Source organism: Genypterus blacodes, unplaced genomic scaffold (assembly GCF_046128005.1).
Source record: "Genypterus blacodes isolate CSIRO-AG114 ecotype Tasmania unplaced genomic scaffold, CSIRO-AGI_Gbla_v1 ptg000030l_1, whole genome shotgun sequence".
Lineage (NCBI taxonomy): Eukaryota > Metazoa > Chordata > Actinopteri > Ophidiiformes > Ophidiidae > Genypterus > Genypterus blacodes.
The window spans coordinates 990613-1010391 of record NW_027466843.1 but is presented as its reverse complement, the minus strand read 5'-3'; the positions used below and the strand labels follow the sequence as shown (position 1 = coordinate 1010391).

The 19779-nt window shown below is 44.7% G+C and overlaps 4 protein-coding genes across 11 annotated transcripts; 3 read left to right on the top strand and 1 right to left on the bottom strand.

Moving 5' to 3' along the window:
* Positions 1-1587: 1587 nt before the first annotated feature.
* On the bottom strand, positions 1588-14380 carry mycbpap (mycbp associated protein). 8 transcript variants are annotated; one of them, XM_076145363.1, is made up of 20 exons: positions 10415-10538; positions 10197-10309; positions 8560-8621; positions 8328-8453; positions 8123-8229; positions 7836-8019; positions 7341-7456; positions 7107-7257; positions 6856-6974; positions 5192-5307; positions 4943-5039; positions 4614-4806; positions 4263-4450; positions 4006-4152; positions 3311-3409; positions 3044-3183; positions 2768-2895; positions 2519-2610; positions 2059-2193; positions 1589-1932 (listed from the first exon to the last, which is right to left on the bottom strand). In XM_076145363.1, exons 4-20 carry the CDS (start codon positions 8419-8421, stop codon positions 1837-1839), a joined length of 2202 nt encoding a protein of 733 aa, XP_076001478.1. In that variant the 5' UTR covers positions 8422-8453; positions 8560-8621; positions 10197-10309; positions 10415-10538; the 3' UTR covers positions 1589-1836. The 8 variants fall into 8 exon arrangements, with proteins under 8 accessions (XP_076001482.1, XP_076001478.1, XP_076001484.1 ...); XM_076145367.1 differs by having other exon boundaries at positions 1588-1932; positions 8328-8439; positions 10197-10538; XM_076145369.1 differs by lacking the exons at positions 10197-10309; positions 10415-10538 and adding an exon at positions 14358-14380.
* On the top strand, positions 10407-11761 carry rasd2b (RASD family member 2b; the record flags this gene model as incomplete). The annotated part of the gene is made up of 2 exons (XM_076145695.1): positions 10407-11028; positions 11130-11761. Coding segments are annotated over 2 exons (1149 nt in total), but the record flags the coding sequence as incomplete, so codon positions are not given.
* On the top strand, positions 14351-16191 carry LOC142994613 (GTPase IMAP family member 9-like). The gene is made up of 3 exons (XM_076145372.1): positions 14351-14461; positions 14607-14708; positions 15185-16191. Exons 2-3 carry the CDS (start codon positions 14609-14611, stop codon positions 15973-15975), a joined length of 891 nt encoding a protein of 296 aa, XP_076001487.1. The 5' UTR covers positions 14351-14461; positions 14607-14608; the 3' UTR covers positions 15976-16191.
* LOC142994614 (GTPase IMAP family member 9-like) lies at positions 14402-19300 on the top strand. The gene is made up of 3 exons (XM_076145373.1): positions 14402-14461; positions 17714-17815; positions 18290-19300. Exons 2-3 carry the CDS (start codon positions 17716-17718, stop codon positions 19078-19080), a joined length of 891 nt encoding a protein of 296 aa, XP_076001488.1. The 5' UTR covers positions 14402-14461; positions 17714-17715; the 3' UTR covers positions 19081-19300.
* The last annotated feature ends 479 nt before the right edge of the window (positions 19301-19779 follow it).

Here is a 19779-nt window from a genome sequence, read left to right as displayed (position 1 = left end):
CCAAATTAAAATCCATAAAAGCTACATGATATTTTGGGCATTTTGTACGGACCAGCATTAATTGAATTTGGAGCAAATCTGTGCTTAATCTTAACAGCAGTGAGACAGAATGTGGCGATGATGTAATCATGGGACAGATCCCGGAGCTGCTCAGTAATAAAAAATAAAAAAACCGTTGGGGCACCTCAGCAGTGATGTGGGCACATTTCCTGAGTCACGACTGGGAGACACACAGTAATATGCCAAACAAACATCTGTGCATTTATAGACAATTCGTCTCAAAGTGCCACGTAACCACATCATTATTTAAAATCATCATCATCTCTTTTCTTTCTTTTTCTTTTAAAGCTTGATTTCCCTTTCCCTTTGAACTGACATGGCCCGAGCAGATGCATCAAACTTTACGTCACAGCGTGGACCACGTTGATGAGGCGCATGCGCACAGGGGGCGAAGCAGGTGTACCGTTTGACAGGTGGCGATGGATGGCGTCCATGCTGGGTCTGCATAATGCTTTATGCAATCCTCCCCAAACACACACACACACACACGCACGCACGCAGGCACGCACACACACACACACACACACACACACACACACACGCCCCCTCTTGCGGTGGATTCCCTACCATGTGCAGCACGGATTCCCGCATTGCCATAACTACTGCTGGAGTTGTTGTTGGGTACATAAAATACATTTGAGGTCAGATTCGATTATTGACCGTTATATAAGAGCCAAATAAAGCGCTGGATTGTAATTTATACCCCACCCATCACTTACCTTGCCCGGTGCTCATCTCTCTCCTTGTCCGCTCAGCATCCTCTCCTCCGGTCCTCAGCGTCGATATTATGCCAACAGCTGGGATCGGCGAATGTCAACAGCAAGGAAACCACGATAATATCCCGGCACCTGAATCCGGTAGGTAGCGTGAGGAAAGAGCCGCACGGTTATGGATCCTTGGGTCGGAAAGGAAAGGTTTAAATCCAGGCCTCCTGCCCCGGATGGTGCGATCCGCGCGGCCAGGCAGCGGTGAAATCCGCATAGCACGAGGATGAGCCACACGCAGCCGCTCACTCACTCAGTCACTCACTCATCCACACACACGCACACAGACCCGGCGGCCACGCACAGCACACACGCAGCCCGGCGCGTAAAGCCTGAACGGGGGCGGGGAGAGAGAGGGGGGAGAGAGAGAGACAGAGAGAGGGGAGGGGGGGGGGGGGGAGATGGGGGGAGAGAGAGAGAGAGAGAGAGAGAGAGAGAGAGAGAGAGAGAGAGAGAGAGGGGCGCGCCACTTGCAGAGTCAGCGCTGCTGCTGTTAACCTACTATCCTCCGGGGATGTCCGTGTGTGTGCGTGTGTGTGTGTGTGTGCGCGCGCGCGCGCCTGTGAGAGAGACAGGGGTGAGGGAGAGATAGGATAAGTGTTTATGAAAAGCACGGATGTTTATTGATTTCAAAATAAAACACGCAACCAAAACAGGAATTAGGCAGCAAACCTGAATCACTGTCATTGCAGTGTGTGCGTGTGTGTGTGTGTGTGTGTGTGTGTGTGTGTGCGCGCGACTAAGATGGCGAAAGAGAGCAAGACAACATACTTGTGCAGACAACAAGTTTATTCTATTGCTTTTAAAATAAAACAACAAACCGAAAGAGTCAGGTCGTTGTCAAAACAATCACAGTGTCACTATGATATGAATGTCTGCATCTGTGAATGAGGGAGGGAGAATGTTGTTCTATCTTATGAAGAGAACCGAGTTTTATTTGATTACAAAATTTGTTGTGCTGTCAATAAAGCATCACTGCGTGCGTGCGTGCGTGCGTGCGTGCGTCCACTTCCTAGCACATGGGCCACAGCTCCTGTCCTTCTCCCTCTTTAAACTCGTCCACCATGTCACACAACTTGTTCACCAGGTCGTTCGTCAGATCATATACCTGTCAAATAGAGTAGATCAGACAGACAGACAGACAGACAGACAGACAGACAGACAGATAGACAGATAGACAGATAGATAGATAGATAGATAGATAGATAGATAGATAGATAGATAGATAGATAACCTTTTGGTGCAGGAGCCTTCTGTATTTGTTCGTCAGCTCTGCTTCTTTGTTGCTGTTGTCTTGTGGCTCTTTCCACTGCTTTTCTCCCTGACCCTTCCTCTCTTCATCCCTTCTTCTCTCCCTCTTTCTGCTCTCCTGACGAAGTGAGAGCATATAATAAATGCACTAATCAAACAAGATGAAACATTTTAGCTTTTCTTGAAAGTGTAGGAAGAGATGAGTTGCTGTGTTTTACAGTACAACCACATCTTGTACAATAAAACACAGCCCACTGCTTATTATGAGGAAAGTACTGATCATAGCTGAATAATAGATATAGCCGTCTTTGCTGTGCTACCATACAGTATATCTGTGTGTATTACAGACGGCTTGGTGTGCTGTGATCCAGCAGACATAGTTTCTTCATTCACAACATGTTCATTCAACTCGTTCATAAAGGTTCTCTCCTCTCTCCTCTTACCGCTTTCTCCACGGATGCAGACCTGGAACTCCCTCCTCCTCCTTCCACCTTGGTGGCGACTGCTTCCTTGCTTTCATTTGTCTCATCGTTTTCTAAATTACCAGATCGATCAGTCAGATTGCTTATGTGATCAAGCACCAAGTATTCACTTAACCCATCAATTTATTTTGGTGTGTGTGTGTGTGTGTGTGTGTGTGTGTGTGTGTGTGTGTGTGTGTGTGTGTGTGTGTGTGTGTGTGTGTGTCTCACCAGGATCATGGATTAAGGATTCAGGCTCTTTTTCAATCCATGCTTCTTTCTCTGGCATACCAAGCAGGTTTCTGAGCAACATGGACTCACAAACCAGCTGGTCCAGCAGGTTTCCCCAGAGCTGCTTCCTGCAGGGGGCGCCACACACCAACAACACAGCTCAGCATTTGACCATCCAGTGTGTAGTATTTCACAAGCTTAATATACAGTGAGAAGGGACAGGAGTTCAGAGAGAAGGCGTGTGTGTGCGTGCGCGTGTGTGTGTGCCTGTCTCACCCCACGGCTGCTACTGTTAGATTGTTGTATTTGACTGCCGGTGCACAGAGCTGCAGGATCAGGGCATTGAGCCGATCCAGAGCCGTCTCTTTGGTCAGGCTGTCCTGACATGACTCTTGCTCGGGCAGGGACAGCACAGCCTTATGCAGAAAAGCACAAGAGAGGTATTTAAATTTCAACACAACTTGAAATGAAGTTGTGATGATGAAGCCTGAAAGCTAATGAGTCTGAATAACGTTGCACTGATGTGACTGATGATGTCATTACCTGTCGGAGTGAGTCCACAGAGAGGTCCCACAAGAGATCTGAAGTAGTTTCTTGCCACAGTCTCTTTAGATCTTCTACTGGCTGACAATGGTACTGCAACTAAAACAAGGAACAGATCTTACCAACCAGAAGCAACCTGTGTGTGTATATGTGTGTGTATGTACATGTTGTGCGTCACCCAACAGGACAATGAGCCTGCTGTGAACAAAAATGACATCATCACATGAATGAATGGTACCTAGCATTAAATTGGGTCTAACAACTGTAATGCATGTCATCGTTTTCATTTACTCCCTATGGCCTATAAGCCTTACAACCTATAATTACCTAATGAGCTACAACACCATAATTACTGGCTTCAATAAATACAATGAAATATTATTTTGCTGTGATATAATTGCAGGGCAGTTAGAATCCAAATCAGGCGCAGGCTGACTTAATGGGCTCAATCATACTCTTGCTGCACACTACAAAAAACTGAATGAAGGGGTCCATTAGGGGTCATCTTGCATATAAGGAGGTGGTGTGACCCAGCCTGAAGTTCACATGAGCCACGGTAAGGTAAATGAAATAGGCTTTCCCTGTGGTAAGATGAGTCATGTTTGATCCCAGAGTTTGTAGTCACAACTTTCCGGAAATCTATGAAAAGTCATTTGTAAATTCAACTCACTTCTTGCATATGATCTGCTATTTACCTTTGGGTTTTTGCTTAGAAACTCTTGATCTTCCGTGATGTAGAGCTCTGCAGGAGAGCTGCATCTCTCCGGGGTGCGGACCCCCTGCAGAACCTCATATATTATCGGCCGACACATTTTCACCGTCACTGCTTTTTCCAGCTTCGTCTTCAAAAGTACACACAGAAAGAAACAAAAGTAAAAACCTCATTGGATCTGTTTGTGTAGTTGAGTCTTATTGTTTCACTGTCAGACACGGCGGTTGGATGATACATCACCTCTATGGCTCGCCTCTGATCCGCAGTGGTGTCCTGGTAGAGTGCAACTCCCCATAACGTGACCAGGATGGAGGCTCCCCCCTGCAGCACAGGATGGGTGTGGAGCTGCCAGAGCTGAGTCTGGATGCCTGGCGCTTTTGATTTGAATATGAATTCTACCTGCTGGGTCTCACCTGGAAGGATCAGACCTAAAAGGGGGAGGGGAAGCAGAATGGAAAGTAGAGTAGCGATCGAAAAAGATGTTGGATTGACAGCGGGACAAAGACAGTTTGACGTAGGAGCGGGAGCAGCAGGTGTGTCATTATGAGGGGTTGCGTGTGGGTGGGTGTGCGTGTGTGTGTGTGTGTGTACCAGCTGAGGACTTGAAGTAGAAGTGTGGAGAGGTTGTTTGTGAGACCAGGTTGGGGAAGCTGTGCGGCAGGGGCAGCTGGTGCCAGGTGAAGCAGATGGCTGTGTTACCCTCATTGTGCAACTCCAGGTGGTTGGAGGCCTTTTCACCAGTTAATGCCTCAAAGTTTAACCTGGCGCTGATTCCTACCTCCCCCTGCAGAGCAAGACCAGGAGAAACAAAGCAACATAGAGAAGCAATGATAGGTACATTTTAGACAACAATAAGAATGAATTAGGAGTGCAGTGTGTCTACTAAGGACATATCTGAATACTTATATTATTATCTATACCTGGTTAGAGGTGGAGTTGCCAGACCAAAAAGCAAGTTGGCCACAGAATCTCAGGGCAGGAATGGTGAGTTCATCATCACTCTGTGCCCGTGGATCACTATGGCAAACACACATGTAGCACTGAGGTCATAAGTAAAGCAGTCGGTGAGCCGGTTGTCAGATCTGTCAGAAGGGCATTCTGTATGTAAAAGCAAATCATGAAATATGATGATATCAAATAGATTTTCGCATTTCTTAGTCATCGCTCACTCCTCAACATGTTCATTCTCCTCCTCCTCCTCTTCTTTCTCCAGTGAAGGACAAGGACTCGCTGGAACATTAGTGAATGGTTTGCCAGAGCCGATTACTTCCAGTCCATCAATGTCCTGTTTTGAAAATGACAGAGGGTGATGGTGTTGAGGGACCGGGCCAAACAAGACAAACTGAAGGTGGCGTACATCAACAGGCCGTCCAGTTTCAAACAGACTGAATTAGAGCATATTCAGGCACATATTGTACACTCTGTCCTTCAGCTCTTTTCAGCCCAATCATCCATTTGTTGATGCTTGTCATTTTATTTACCACTCTCCACCCCCAACCGTGGCAATGTGAAGCATCTGAATGTCACCATCCACTGTTGACAATTAACATAGTTTTTCACATTGAATTATGGGGAAAATGAAAATGAAATCTAGAATAGTGTGTGTCCCTACCCCCTCCTGTCTCTGACACTTCTCCACATTTCAGTCTCATACTGGGAGCCCAATTTTCTGTCACCACTCTCCTCCCTCTCAGGCTTTTAATGCCGCCGAGTTCTTCTCTCTTTTAACAACCTGTGTCTGTCCCCGATCATCTCACTACCTTTGTGTGCTGGGCACCATGGGCCAGTCAGTTTCTGACAGGACAGTCTGTCTCTGTCCGTGTGGGCTTTCAGAGATGTACTTCAGACCCCCAGATCACCTCAGCATTACAATGGCCACCAGCATGACAGAACAAACATTGTTACATCAGGTAAGTGTGCGTGTGTGTGTGTGTGTGTGTGTGTGTGTGTGTGTGTGTGTGTGAGGGGGAGGGTATACCAAGAGCGACAAGGTGAAAGATGTAATTTGAATAAAGTTTTCCATAATCAGCCCTGATTATTTAAGGCGTTAATGAGGTATAATAGGAACTGGCTGTGCAAAGAAGTGGACATTTGCTAAGTGTGTGCGTGTGTGCGTGTGTGTAACAAGGAACTGGCAGCACCCCAGGACCATGTGCTGCTGTAGATATTGTAATGCTGAGAGCAGGTGTGGTCCCTCCTCTTGGGCTCTGCTTCTCCACAGACCTCAGCCTTGCTACTCAATGACTGAACACGCAGTACGTTTCATAACTGTACCTTCTCTATGAAAGCGTATGCATATATGTACCCACACAGAGACAGTTGTTCATTACTGCCATTATGTATGTATGCATGTATGTATGTATGCACATTTTACAGCCACTTAAACACCATATTGACCCCATATCAGTAAAGTATGTTTGCAGCTGTGTGCCTGCATTCATATTCATGTGTTGCATGTGCACACGTGTGTGGGTACATGTGCTTGTCTGCCTTGCCAAATGTAGTTTGTTCCTTGGACAGAACATCTGGAAACTGTGTTCCCATGGCTTGATAATCACAGGCTGATCCTGACATACAAAACAAGGACACCAGCAGGAGCCACAGACAGATTACACCAAAGGTCTTTGAAGGTTAGGGTTAGGGTTAGCAACTTGAACAACATGACATTTGAAATGTGATATCACAATTTTCACATTTTCTAATCAAGCAAGAAGGAAAAATATGTTAATGAAAGTACATCTAAGCCACATTCAGGGCTATACAGTATTTCTTAACGATATGTGCAACCACCATCCAGTTACAAACAAAGAAAATAATGTCAAATCTGTGTTACCGGCTTTTTGAAGTCCATGTCTTTTCCGAACTTTGTGAGTTCTTCGTATTGTTGCAGCAGGTACACACTTTGGTCCCAAGTTCGAGAGGCTGGATGACGGGACTCAGCGTGAATACTTCCTAAGAGACAAGGTTTCCAGGACAATTGTGTTAGTCTGTGTGTGTCTGTGTGTATCATTCATGCCAGCAATATGTTTCTTCTTGTGAGTAGGTGCAGCCTAACACATGTTTTGTGTATGTGTGTGTGTGTACCTGACTCCTGGCGTATGCTGCTCGGTTGCCCTATATGTGTGACAGGCCGCCTCTTCCCCTTCTCTGTCCTGGTCAGTGTAGCTGCGATGCCGCTCATGTCATCTCCAAATCGCTGTGGGAGACTCCAAAACTCGCTGCCTACACGGAAACCCTAGAACAAGAGCGGGTGCATTAGAGACATCACAGAGTTGTAATGATGAGACACTCAAGACAAAAAAGATCAGAGATACATACATATCCAGAGCAAATCCGTGGCAAGGATTGGTTCAGAAGTTCCCTTTGCTCCTGAGTTTCTCTGAATTGATTGGCTTTGTTCATCAGTAAGTTCTGAACGGGCCTGTGGAGTAACCCTTGATGGAGAGAGACATCAAAGAAATAGAGAACTAAACAGGGCAGTGGCTTATTTCTATCAACATACTTGTTCTTTTATTAGCTTCATGTGACCTAGAAGCTCCTGACCTTCACCATACATTTGCTGTATAGCTGCTGCTGCACAATAGTAAGTACTTTTAGCCTAATCCTCACACGAAAACTGCTTCTGTTCATCAAGCTCTGACCTGAGGATGGCTGCACAAACAGCTGTCCCCAGGTCATGCCACATCATTTCTATCGGATTAAGGTTTGAACTGTGATTGAAGTAACTCTTACATTACACCATCTAACTAAGCTACAGGTGACTGACTGTTACACGTGATGGGGTTATTGGAATTTTGTCTCTAAGCAGCTCACCCGATAAGACGCCCTGCTGATATCTGCGCTGCTTCATGTGTGTTTGCCAATGCTGCAGAGCGTTGCCCTGGAGGTTTGGGGGGCCTGCATGGACCTCAAAAGCCTTGTGCTCCTCCTCAGCATGCTGCCCGCCTGAGGCCTCCCATGGATGATCCCCCTGCAGCTTTTGTATTCTCCCCAACAACTGAATAGAGAAGGGAGAGAGAGAGAGAGGAGAAGCCAGATGTGAAACAAGAACATAAAACTTCTATTCTGACATCTGCATGACCAAAAAGTCTGATTTTAACCTCTGTCTCTCCGCTGGCCACCAGGTAACTTCGGAATTCCTCCAAACTACCCAGGATGCTGTGCGGCAGAACCATGCCTTCTTCATCAAAGCGAAGCCCCATGGATCCTTAAGACAAACGGTTTCATCAGACTCAGCTTCTTGTTCATGTTCTCTGATCAAATCTAGATCTTCTGTCCAACACAATTCAAAGTTTTTCAACTAACCTGTGTGGTCCAGGGTTTGGGAACCTGTGTCAGCATCAAGCCCACCTCCTTCATCAGCTGGGGGAGTCTTAGGCAGGCTTTTCCCCACCATCATATGGCTCAGGTGCAGCACCTATATGAGACAAACTAAACACAATAAACACTTAGGGGGAAGTCTGGGTCAGAATATCACAAAGACACGCCCCTTTTAAGGAGATTGTCAATCAAAAGTGCAAAGTGCATTAGGCTCCACCTTTTTGTTCGAACCTTCAGCTTCTTTGAATCACGGGGAATCCTCTGTATCCTCGAATTGTTCTGAAGAGAAGAAGAAGAAACTCAATCATATACAAATATAACGCGTTGATAACTACTCGTATTAAAGACGGATGATGTCAGGTAGCGTTGCGTTTCATGCTTTACCGAGTTAATGTGAAGGAAATGCTACGAAATATGACAGCTATATGACGTCATATCTGGCGACAGATCTTGAATAGGAGAGGCGCTAACAGGATGTGATCGCGATCTCGTTTCTGTGCACTTTGATTGATGTTTTACGCGCTTGAAAAAAGTCGTCAGCTTCCCGTTCTAACGCCCTCAGTTGTTGTTTCTACGCCCTCGCATGGTTCGTTTTCGCACCGCTCTCGTAACCGACAGTAGCGCTCTCATCTGACGTCATACAAATCGGATTTTGCCTGCTGTCCACCTGGCAGATTGATGGAGCAAGGGAGAGGAGAGGAGAGGAAAAGAGAGGAGAGGAGAGGCTTCTAGTCTCCACAATATGATGAACACACACACACATGCACAGAGAGAGAGAGAGAGAGGGGGGGAGAATAATACAATAATCTCTAATGCCACAAATGTAAACATAGTAACTTGTGGGAGGGTTCACTTTCACCACAGCGTTCATCTATGCTGACATGCACAAATAACACTCTACATTACTCTTGTCTAGACTACTTTGGTTACGCAATCTTACTTTCGCATTTCTCTCATAGTGCCTGATTACAGTTTCCATGGCCACAAAAACAATGATGTATCCTTGGTTGTGCTTCTTTGCCCACATGTTCCGCCACAAAGGCTGAATGTGTGTTAAGACGAGTAACTTACCTTAATGCTGCAAACGTCTCTAAGTGCAAAACGACCAAAGGACATGCAAGCAGACAGACAGAAACAAGGACACAAACAAGGGAGACTGACCAGGGTGACTGTGAGGTCTTAGACCCTTCCTTGGCGTCTCACCGTTGGACACTTTGTCCACTCGTGAACTGTGACCCTTGGCTAACACCGAGCTAGCTACAGCCTGCTTCTATCCACAGAAGCCGCGCGTTTAAATCGTCCTACAACTGTACTGTTTGCATTTCTTCTCAAAGTTTTCATTAGAACTCAAGTAAACATGAAACGCTGCTGCCGTTTGCCTTCAGCTTTACTTTGACTTCGTGTTCCCTTGTAACCATGGCAACGGACGCTTCTTTCTTCTCTCTCAATGTCTTTTCTTTATTATTTTTGTAATTTCCATCGAGGATGTCAAGCCTTTATAATATTATATTATAGCGAAAATAGTGAATTATCAGTCTGTTTGTAATTTTTGTATTACTTATGACGAATTGGCTCTAACTGCGTGTTGTGCTATTGATTACTCAGACATTCCGTGTCAATAACTTACAATGACAATAATAATGAAATATAACTAATACCGTTAAAGAAAATCCAATTATGTGAGTCTGTCTGTCCAATTACTGCACACACGGTTAAACTAGTTTCAACAAACTAATTCAACAAACTTAATTATGACGATTCTTTCCATCTAACTGTATTAGAATCCCAGCGGTAACAGCATGCTCGTGTCTACAGACCAAAATGTACAGTCTGCCGGGGTCAGCTGAAATCTACCTTGTGATTTGCCAAGCAACCGGTAACGTGGTGTCCTCCTGAAGAACACAACATCCTCTCGTCCTTCTGTCAATCAGCGTGACGCGAAGGAACCACGGGGCTGAGGGGGGAACCTATAAAACGTCAACTGCCGAGTATCAGCCACCGCACTAAAGTGTGTGTGGGCATATTGAACGTCAGAGCGCAAACACTCATCATTAATTGCGGCATTTCGGCACCATGGCGATGGACAGCGTCTCCACCTCCGTCCCTGTCCTGCACCAGCTCAGCTGCTCGACCCGAGATGGACCCCAGTTTAACGGACAGGGCGCCTGCTCCTCCAAGGTCCTACTGGCGTACAAAAACGCATCGCAGCACCTGAGTTCATCTGGCATCAAAGCCGGGATGGGGATCCTCAAAGTGGCCACATCTCAGTGGAAACAGGAGAAGAAGACGCGTTCAAACTCCACCGTAACGCAGATGTCTGCTACCACTAACAGCAGCCATCCATGCAAGAAGTCCCCGCTGGACCAGCTGGCTGCTCTGGTCCTCCACGGCCAGAACCGGCTGCGTCAGCTCGGCCAAGAGCGCCGCGGCGGAAGCGGAGACCCCCTGTGCTCCACCAAGCCACAGAACTGCAAACGCATCGTAGTTCTTGGAGCGCCGCGGGTGGGAAAGACTTCGATCCTCAGAAGATACCTGCGAGACGGATTTGTGGAGGACTACAAGCCCACCTCAGAGGACTTCCTCAGGAAACTGTTCCGTATCCGCGGGGAGACGTACCAGATCGACATCCTGGACGCGTCCCGGGAAAGAGACTTCCCAGCCAAGCGGCGTCTTTCCATCCTCACCGGTGCGTAATGTCTCACCATGTGTCCCAATCTGGCCTGTGTTGTTCCAATAGATATAATATTTGAATTATCTGAATTTTTCTCCATTTCATCCTTTCCACAGGAGACATTTTCCTGCTCGTTTTCAGCCTAGACGACCGGAGCTCTTTCGCTGAGGTGTGCGCCATGCGGGCAGAGATCCTGGCAGCTAAGACCAAACTCAGCAAAGCGTCGGTTCCGGAGCACTGCGCGCAGCCGCCGCACGTTCCCCTGGTGGTCTGCGCTAACAAGATGGATCTCCCCCCGTCGCAGAGGAGCTTGTCTCGGTCAGAGGTCCTCCAAGCCCTCGGCGAAGACTGCGCTTACTTTGAAACATCCGCAAAAGACAGCACTAACTTGGAGAAAGTCTTTGAGACCCTGGCAAAGCGAGGGGGCTTACCGACCGAAACCGGACCGTCGCAGCACCGCAAAGTCTCCCTGCGTTCATACCAGGCGAGAGGGGGCCAGGCCGGGCCGGGACGGGAGGACTCCTTCGGCGTCCTGTGCCCGCTGGCCCGGCGGCCGAGTTTCAGCACGGATCTCCGCCAAGTGATCGGTCCGCAGACGGCACGGAAAACTGGGAAAGGACTGGGAAAATGCCAGATCCAGTGAGAGACTGAATGAATGAACTGTGTTACCGAGCTGAGCAAACAACGAACCGAGATGTGATCATTTCATATTATCATTGAATGTTTGAATGTATATAACGGTTTAGAAATAAAGGCGTTTCATAGAATAATGATTCATTATTATGTGAGTGTGGTATTCCTTTCAAATTTTGAATGTGGGAGGATGTTGCGTCAGGAACTTGATTCATTTGATTACAGTACAGCTCTTACATAACCTCAGAAAAGTATGAGATCTGCAACTCTCTCTCTCTCTCTCTCTCTCTCTCTGTCTCTCTCTCTCTCTCTCTCTCTCTCTCTGAGTCGTGATTGTCAGAAGTCCACAGAGCCCTCCCCGCCCAATCAGAGGTTCTGATTCACTCCAGCTCCCATACAGCTCTGCAGATGATGTGTCTGTACTCAGTCAGAAGTCACATCAGTTGTCCAAAAGGTCCACATTTGGGCTTTTTTCACCTGCAGTGCTGCTGAGGGAGAATGAGTGTGACACTGGATGTTTTGTTACATCAGACAGCAGCTTTACTCACAGAATGAATGATTCCATTCCAAAATATTGACACTCAGCTTTAAATGTCTAGCCAAGATAAATACTGCATGAAAACTACAATCTGAAATGTTTTATGGCCCTGATTGAGTAGAATAATGGAATTCAACCACAGTAAATGAACGCACCAGCCTTAAACATCCTTTGGCAGTTATAATAAATGAGATGGATGTTTTTGCAGGGTCTCAGAAAGTGATTAAGGTCATTTGTCATATTGCAGGCAGGTGTGTTTCCATGGAAACCACTTGCAATTCATATGAAAACTTAAGATGGCCCTGATAAATGGATACTCCGTTTTCAATCCTTTCATCACTAGTGTGTGTGTGTGTGTGTGTGCGTGTGTGTGTGTGTGTGTATTTCACACAAGAGGAATATGTGTGAGTGTGAGTATGATTTCTTTCATAACAAACTGTGTGTGTGTGTGTGTGTGTGTGTGTGTGTGTGTGTGTGTGTGTGTGTGTGTGTGTGTGTGTGTGTGTTAACCCCAGTGAGTCATTCATGGCTGAATGGATTTTTTGGATGACATACTGTATAAACCTTACTGTGTTTTGTATTCTGACAATCATCACGACTCTGCAGCACTTAACTACAGTTCTCTACTGACAACAAAAACTTTATTGTATGAAAACTGTTTCTGTCTCTCCGATCAGAGGTTTACTAAACATCATCCACTGCTCCAGCCAATCAAAAGGACACACTGTCACCGTGTCAGTGGACGCAGACAACAGGGTTGAGTAGTGTCACATGTCTTGGACAGATTTGGGTTTGGAGAGGTAGAGACTTCCTTAAATGTAAATACAAAGGGTATATCGCTCACTGAGGCTTATATGTTGCAAATGTGTTGCAAATTCTCCAGGATCTCTGGAGGCTGAACTTGTCTGCACTACTAAATGTAGTGAAGAGGGACCTGGTACCATGGCATGACCTTCTATTATCTCTCAAGGGCGAGCAAAGAGACCCAGGCACAAAATGAGAGATTGACAGTTGCCTTGAGACCAGGAGGGTCTTGCTGTGCCAAATATGTGCTTTATTATTACTGATCAGTCCAGTAGATTGAGTTATAATGAGAATGGGGTGGATTATCGAGTTAACCTGTGTCACTTACTGGCATTAATGATAAATGGTAAAGTAAAAGTAAGTGTATATACATTCCTAAAGAGTATTTCTTTAAGAATTCTTGAATTTAGTAAACTGATTCATGATAACATCGTGTGATGAAGATGCTGTGTCCATGTGAATTAAGGTTGCATGCTGGGAAATTCACATTGCAACATCTGCTGCCTCTTCCTCTCCTGCATGACCACTTTATTGCATTACACATATGATGACACTCACCTTTGTTACAGCATTCAGCTCACACACACACACACACATACACTACACTGTTTGTTTGCACATGAAGAGGATTCACAGATGTTTATTTTCTGTCTATCTGTCCGTCTCTCTCCCATTAAGAACAAGATACTTCTGTTGTTGTGCAGCTCACAAGCCCAAAGTTACACTTTAGATGTCTTTTATATCTCACACACACTGGGACTTTGTGGTTTGCGTACAGAGACACACACAATAACACGTAGAGCATAATTGAAGTCAAAGCAGTTGAGTGGCAGTCAAAAAGTTGATTATTGATTTAAGGGCATTTGTGTTGCTGATGTTACTTAATTATCCTTTCTGTAATAGCTCTGCATGTTTACCAACGATAGAAAGACTTCATGAGCTAAAAGCTTAGGATCTAACATGACATGGCACTGAGGGCTGTCATGACTCATCCCACCATTTCGTGAGAGCATGTTAGCGTGTATGTGCACCACACAACCCTCTGTCTCTTTGCACACTGAGTCAACACAACAGCCTGTCAGGAGAGATCATACCTGGCAGACACACACACACACACACACACACACACACACACACACACACACACACAAAAGGTGTCTTACCACTGGATGAAGTTTGTGTGTGAAATTTTAGTGCGTTTGGTCAAATTGGTGTCTTGTGTTTCCTTTCTCTTCCTCTTCCTCTATTATCTTACAAAATCAACCAGTATTCATGTTTATGTTATTCCAACTGTAACAGCTGGGTGTCGCCCCAGTTCTCGCCATTGCGTCTTCGATAGCGCTGCTGGTTCTAAGGAAATGAAACTCACCTTAATAACTGAAGGCGGATACGTAGTCAGACATTCTGCTCTCTTCTGGCTGCCGGACGGGTGAAACGCCTCATCCAGCATCTGTACAGGCAACACAGAAGCAGGTAACGTAAAATAAGGTTAACACTAGTAATGATAATATTACATTTCTCTCTTCTTCTCTTGTCTTTTTGAGTTATCGTATCAGCTGTTGGATCTGTTTATCAAACGTAATTTGTTCCTTCTTTTTTTAAATTGTGTTTTTGGCAGATATGCAAGTTCAAGGTTGGATCCCAGCACGTTGGACCCTCCTGGCCCTGACCGTGTTATTTGGCCTGATTGTAGCCACCGACAGTCAAAAGCCTGACAGAGGTACAGAGAAACAACAACAACTTATACGGGCATCTCTCATTTATAGTAAAAAACAAAATCAAGAACAGGTAGATTAAATTTTAGTAGATTTAGTAATAAAGTTATTTAAAATGGCTCTGTTACTGTTTAGGCTTTTCAGTGAGTCAACCTGGACTGTATCAGCACCGTGCAATGCCAAACATCAAAGGCAGGCAAAGCTTGCCACGCCTGTGTTTGTCAACACCAAAGGTTGGCACGGAAAGTTTAAATGCAGAGTGGGAAAACAGGATGTGGTCGGAAGAAGTTGCTATTCCTTGAATGGCAGCCAAACTACATTGAATAATGAGCAATCCACCTATTCAATACTCTTAAATGTGAAAAGAATCCAATTTTTTGAAAGTTATGAAGAGATTGGATTCCAGGATCCAATCATTTATGTGATTTAGAATTGACTTTTTATAACTGTCATGCCCGCTCTTCTCTTCTCTTCTGTTTAGAGCCCACAAGAGTCATTTTAGTTGGAAAAACTGGATCAGGAAAGAGTGCTTCTGGAAACACCATCCTGGGGCGGGAAAATGTCTTTAAAGAAGAAAGATCAGCAAATTCTATCACAGCAAGTTGTCAGCAAGAAGAGGTCAACATTGCTGGTGGTACTGTTGTTGTGATTGACAGCCCAGGGCTCTATGACACAGACAAGACAGGGGAAGAGGTGAAAGAAATAATGGCAAAGTGTGTTGAGGTATCTGTTCCTGGACCACATGCAATTCTGTTAGTGATCAGTCTCAACTCAAGGTTCACAGAAGAGGAGAGGGGGGCTCTGAAGTGGATCGAGGAAAACTTTGGCCTAGATGCTTCCTTGTATACCATTGTTCTGTTTACACACGAAGACCTGTTAAAGACTAAATCTGTGAAGCAATATGTGTCAGAAAACAAAGATCTGAGGAGCCTGATCAACAAATGTGGAGGACGATACCATTCCTTCATCAATGACCACAGACAAGGCAAAGGGCAGGTGGAGCAACTCCTGGAGAAGATTGAAAATATGGTGGAAGAAAACGGAGGAGAACACTACACCAATGAGATGTACAAGAAAGCCCAGGAGAAACTAGAGGAGGAGGAGAGGAAAAGGCAGGAGGCGGCAAACGGGAGTTATTGGTGTAAAATGATGGGGGTTGCTGCTGTTTCAACATTAGGGGCAAGTGCATATTTCACCTCACCCCTTCTTATGGCTCTTGGTGGAGCCCTTGGACTCAGTAGTAACTGCACACAGCAATGGTTCCATGTGTAGCTGTGTGAGCTGTGGTGTACTAAACATTATCAGGTGTGTGTACATTTATGTGCATTTGGAATCTCCCCTCTCTCTTGTTGAGTGTGGTCTGTTGTATGACATCATGCTTTAGTTCTCAGGCAATGGTTTGGGGGAATTTACACTTATTTGTTACACATAAGCTCCTGTTTTAAGTGTAATGGTGCAGGTTCTCATTCTTGAATAAAGTGTAGAGTTGAAACATTTTTTTTCCGTGTGTAGCCTCCATACACATTTGAAACACTTGAATCTGTAATGTGAGTCAGAAAAATGAGGGATGGACAATAAACTGTTCTCCTAAAGCAACAGTCCCTCATACAGGACACCACTCAGTATATTTAAGATGCACGGTGGATGTACTGAGCCTCCACCGACCAATTTAGATTGACTTTTGTGGGAGTCAACAATGGTAGAATGTGATACAGTTTGACTTGAGGTTTGACTGTTTAATCCTCTTCTAAGAAAGCACAACTCAGTAAATAGTTTAGTAAGACCTTGCCACCCTCTGCCCCCTTCCCTCCTCCTCCTCACCTGAATGTGTTCTTTTCCTGCCAACAACCCAACAAGCAATTTTTAATTTCTAGATCCGAACCTTTCCAAGTTAAAGTATTTGACTGTGCCATACTTACCGGTGCAGCTCTTGGAACTAACATATTCTCTCCTCTTGGTTTTCCTTTAGTTCTTTCTATCCTTCTCATGTAAGCAGCTTGTTAGACGGCGCAGCTCCTCCTGCTGCCTCTCTGGGGTGCTTCATCTAAACACAACATCAAATCTGAAGGAAGGGAAAATAAGGGGTTATACTCTGTTTGGACAGAAGGGGGCGCAAGAATCCCACAAAAGACTTTGCCACTGTAGAAACGAATACCCTGATTTATTCAACCTCACAGATTGATGTAATGATGCAACACAGTAACACAAATCTCCAATTGATCTTTACCTTCCGTCCTCTTCAGATATCTGGGCTGCATCCACAGGAAGAGAATCCAGCCTCACTGACAGACAAATAAATTGGGAAAAGCTGAGTTAACAATTGGATACAGCTGCAACTGCAACAATACAGCAACTGTGCCAAACATTTTGGACAACAAGGCAAAACAGCAAAACTCCAAACAAACAAAATAAGATGACAGAGAGTGATGTTATTTCATGGAAACTCAAAAATTTCAACTGGTTCTGTCTTGGGTCAGACATTTACTAAATATCATCCACTGCTCCAGTCAATTAAATGGACACACGCTCACGCCATTGTGTTTTCCATGACACTGCTGTTTCAATGGAAATGAAACTCAACTCACCTTGATAACTGAAGGCGGATATGTAATCAGACATTCCGCTCTCGTCTGACTGCTGGACAGGTGTAACACCTCATCCGAGATCTGTACAGGCAACATGGAAGCAGGTAACGTAAACTAATAATGAAAATAAGAATCTTTCAATCTCCTACAGTACTGTTCTCCAACTGTTGCAAACAATTTCCCTCGGGATTAACAAAGATCGATCTTATCTTATCTATTCTTATCTTATCTTGTTCTATCTTTTAAAGTAAAAGTAAAATGATTTACTTATAAAAAATAAAAGGTTAACACTAGTAATGATAATATTCCATTTCTCTCTATTACTCTTTTCTTTTTGAGTTATCGTATCAGTTTGATTGGTAGCTGTTGGATCTGTTTATCAAATGCTATTTGTTCCTTCTTTTTTTAAATTGTGTTTTTGGCAGATATGCAAGTTCAAGGTTGGATCCCAGCACGTTGGACCCTGCTGGCCCTGAACGTGTTATTTGGCCTGATTGTAGCCACCGACAGTCAAAAGCCTGACAGAGGTACAGAGAAACAACAACAACTTATACGGGCATCTCTTATTTATAGTAAAAAACTCAATCAAGAACAGGTAGATGTTATTTAAAATGGCTCTGTTACTGTTTAGGCATTTCAGTGAGTCAACCTGGACTGTATCAGCACCGTGCAATGCCAAACATCATGGGCAGGCAAAGCTTAATGTTACAGTTTGCAACGCCTGTGTTTGCCAACACCAAAGGTTGGCATGGAAAGTTTAAATGCAGAGTGGGAAAACCAGTTGAGGCAAAGTGTGAATGATACAGGAAGTACATTCCTTGAATGGCATCCAAACTACATTGAATGATGAGCAATCCACCTATTCAATACTCTTAAATGTGAAAAGAATCCAATTTGTTGAAAGTTATAAAGAGATTGGATTCCAGGATCCAATCATTTATGTGATTTAGAATTGACTTTTAATAACTGTCATGCCCGCTCTTCTCCTCTCTTCTGTTTAGAGCCCACAAGAGTCATTTTAGTTGGAAAAACTGGATCAGGAAAGAGTGCTTCTGGAAACACCATCCTGGGGCGTGAAAATGTCTTTAAAGAAGAAATGTCAGCCAATTCTATCACAGCAAGTTGTCAGCAAGAAGAGGGCCAAATTGCTGGTAGCACTGTTGTCGTCATTGACAGCCCAGGGCTCTATGACACAAACAAGACAGGGGAAGAGGTGAAAGAAATAATGACAAAGTGTGTTGAGGTATCTGTTCCTGGACCACATGCAATTCTGTTAGTGATCAGTCTCAAGACAAGATTCACAGAAGAGGAGAGGGGGGCTGTGAAGTGGATCGAGGACAACTTTGGCCCAGATGCTTCCTTGTATACCATTGTTCTGTTTACACACGAAGACCTGTTAAAGACTAAATCTGTGAAGCAATATGTGTCAGAAAACAAAGATCTGAGGAGCCTGATCAACAAATGTGGAGGACGATACCATTCCTTCATCAATGACCACAGACAAGGCAAAGGGCAGGTGGAAGAACTCCTGGAGAAGATTGAAAATATGGTGGAAGAAAATGGAGGAGAACACTACACCAATGAGATGTACAAGGAAGCCCAGGAGAAACTAGAGAAGGAGGAGAGGAAAAGGCAGGAGGCGGCAAACGGGAGTTATTGGTGTACAATGATGGGGGTTGCTGCTGTTTCAACAATAGTGGCAGGTGCATATTTCACCTCACCCCTTCTTATGGCTCTTGGTGGAGCCCTTGGACTCAGTAGTAACTGCACACAGCAATGGTTCAATATGTAGCTGTGTGAGCTGTGGTGTACTAAACAATTATCAGGTGTGTGTACATGTATGTGCATTTGGAATCTCCCCTCTCTCTTGTTGAGTGTGGTCTGTTGTATGACATCATGCTTTAGTTCTCAGGCAATGGTTTGGGGGAATTTACACTTATTTGTTACACATAAGCTCCTGTTTTAAGTGTAATGGTGCAGGTTCTCATTCTTGAATAAAGTGTAGAGTTGAAACATTTTTTTTCCGTGTGTAGCCTCCATACACATTTGAAACACTTGAATCTGTAATGTGAGTCAGAAAAATGAGGGATGGACAATAAACTGTTCTCCTAAAGCAACAGTCCCTCATACAGGACACCACTCAGTATATTTAAGATGCACGGTGGATGTACTGAGCCTCCACCGACCAATTTAGATTGACTTTTGTGGGAGTCAACAATGGTAGAATGTGATACAGTTTGACTTGAGGTTTGACTGTTTAATCCTCTTCTAAGAAAGCACAACTCAGTAAATAGTTTAGTAAGACCTTGCCACCCTCTGCCCCCTTCCCTCCTCCTCCTCACCTGAATGTGTTCTTTTCCTGCCAACAACCCAACAAGCAATTTTTAATTTCTAGATCCGAACCTTTCCAAGTTAAAGTATTTGACTGTGCCATACTTACCGGTGCAGCTCTTGGAACTAACATATTCTCTCCTCTTGGTTTTCCTTTAGT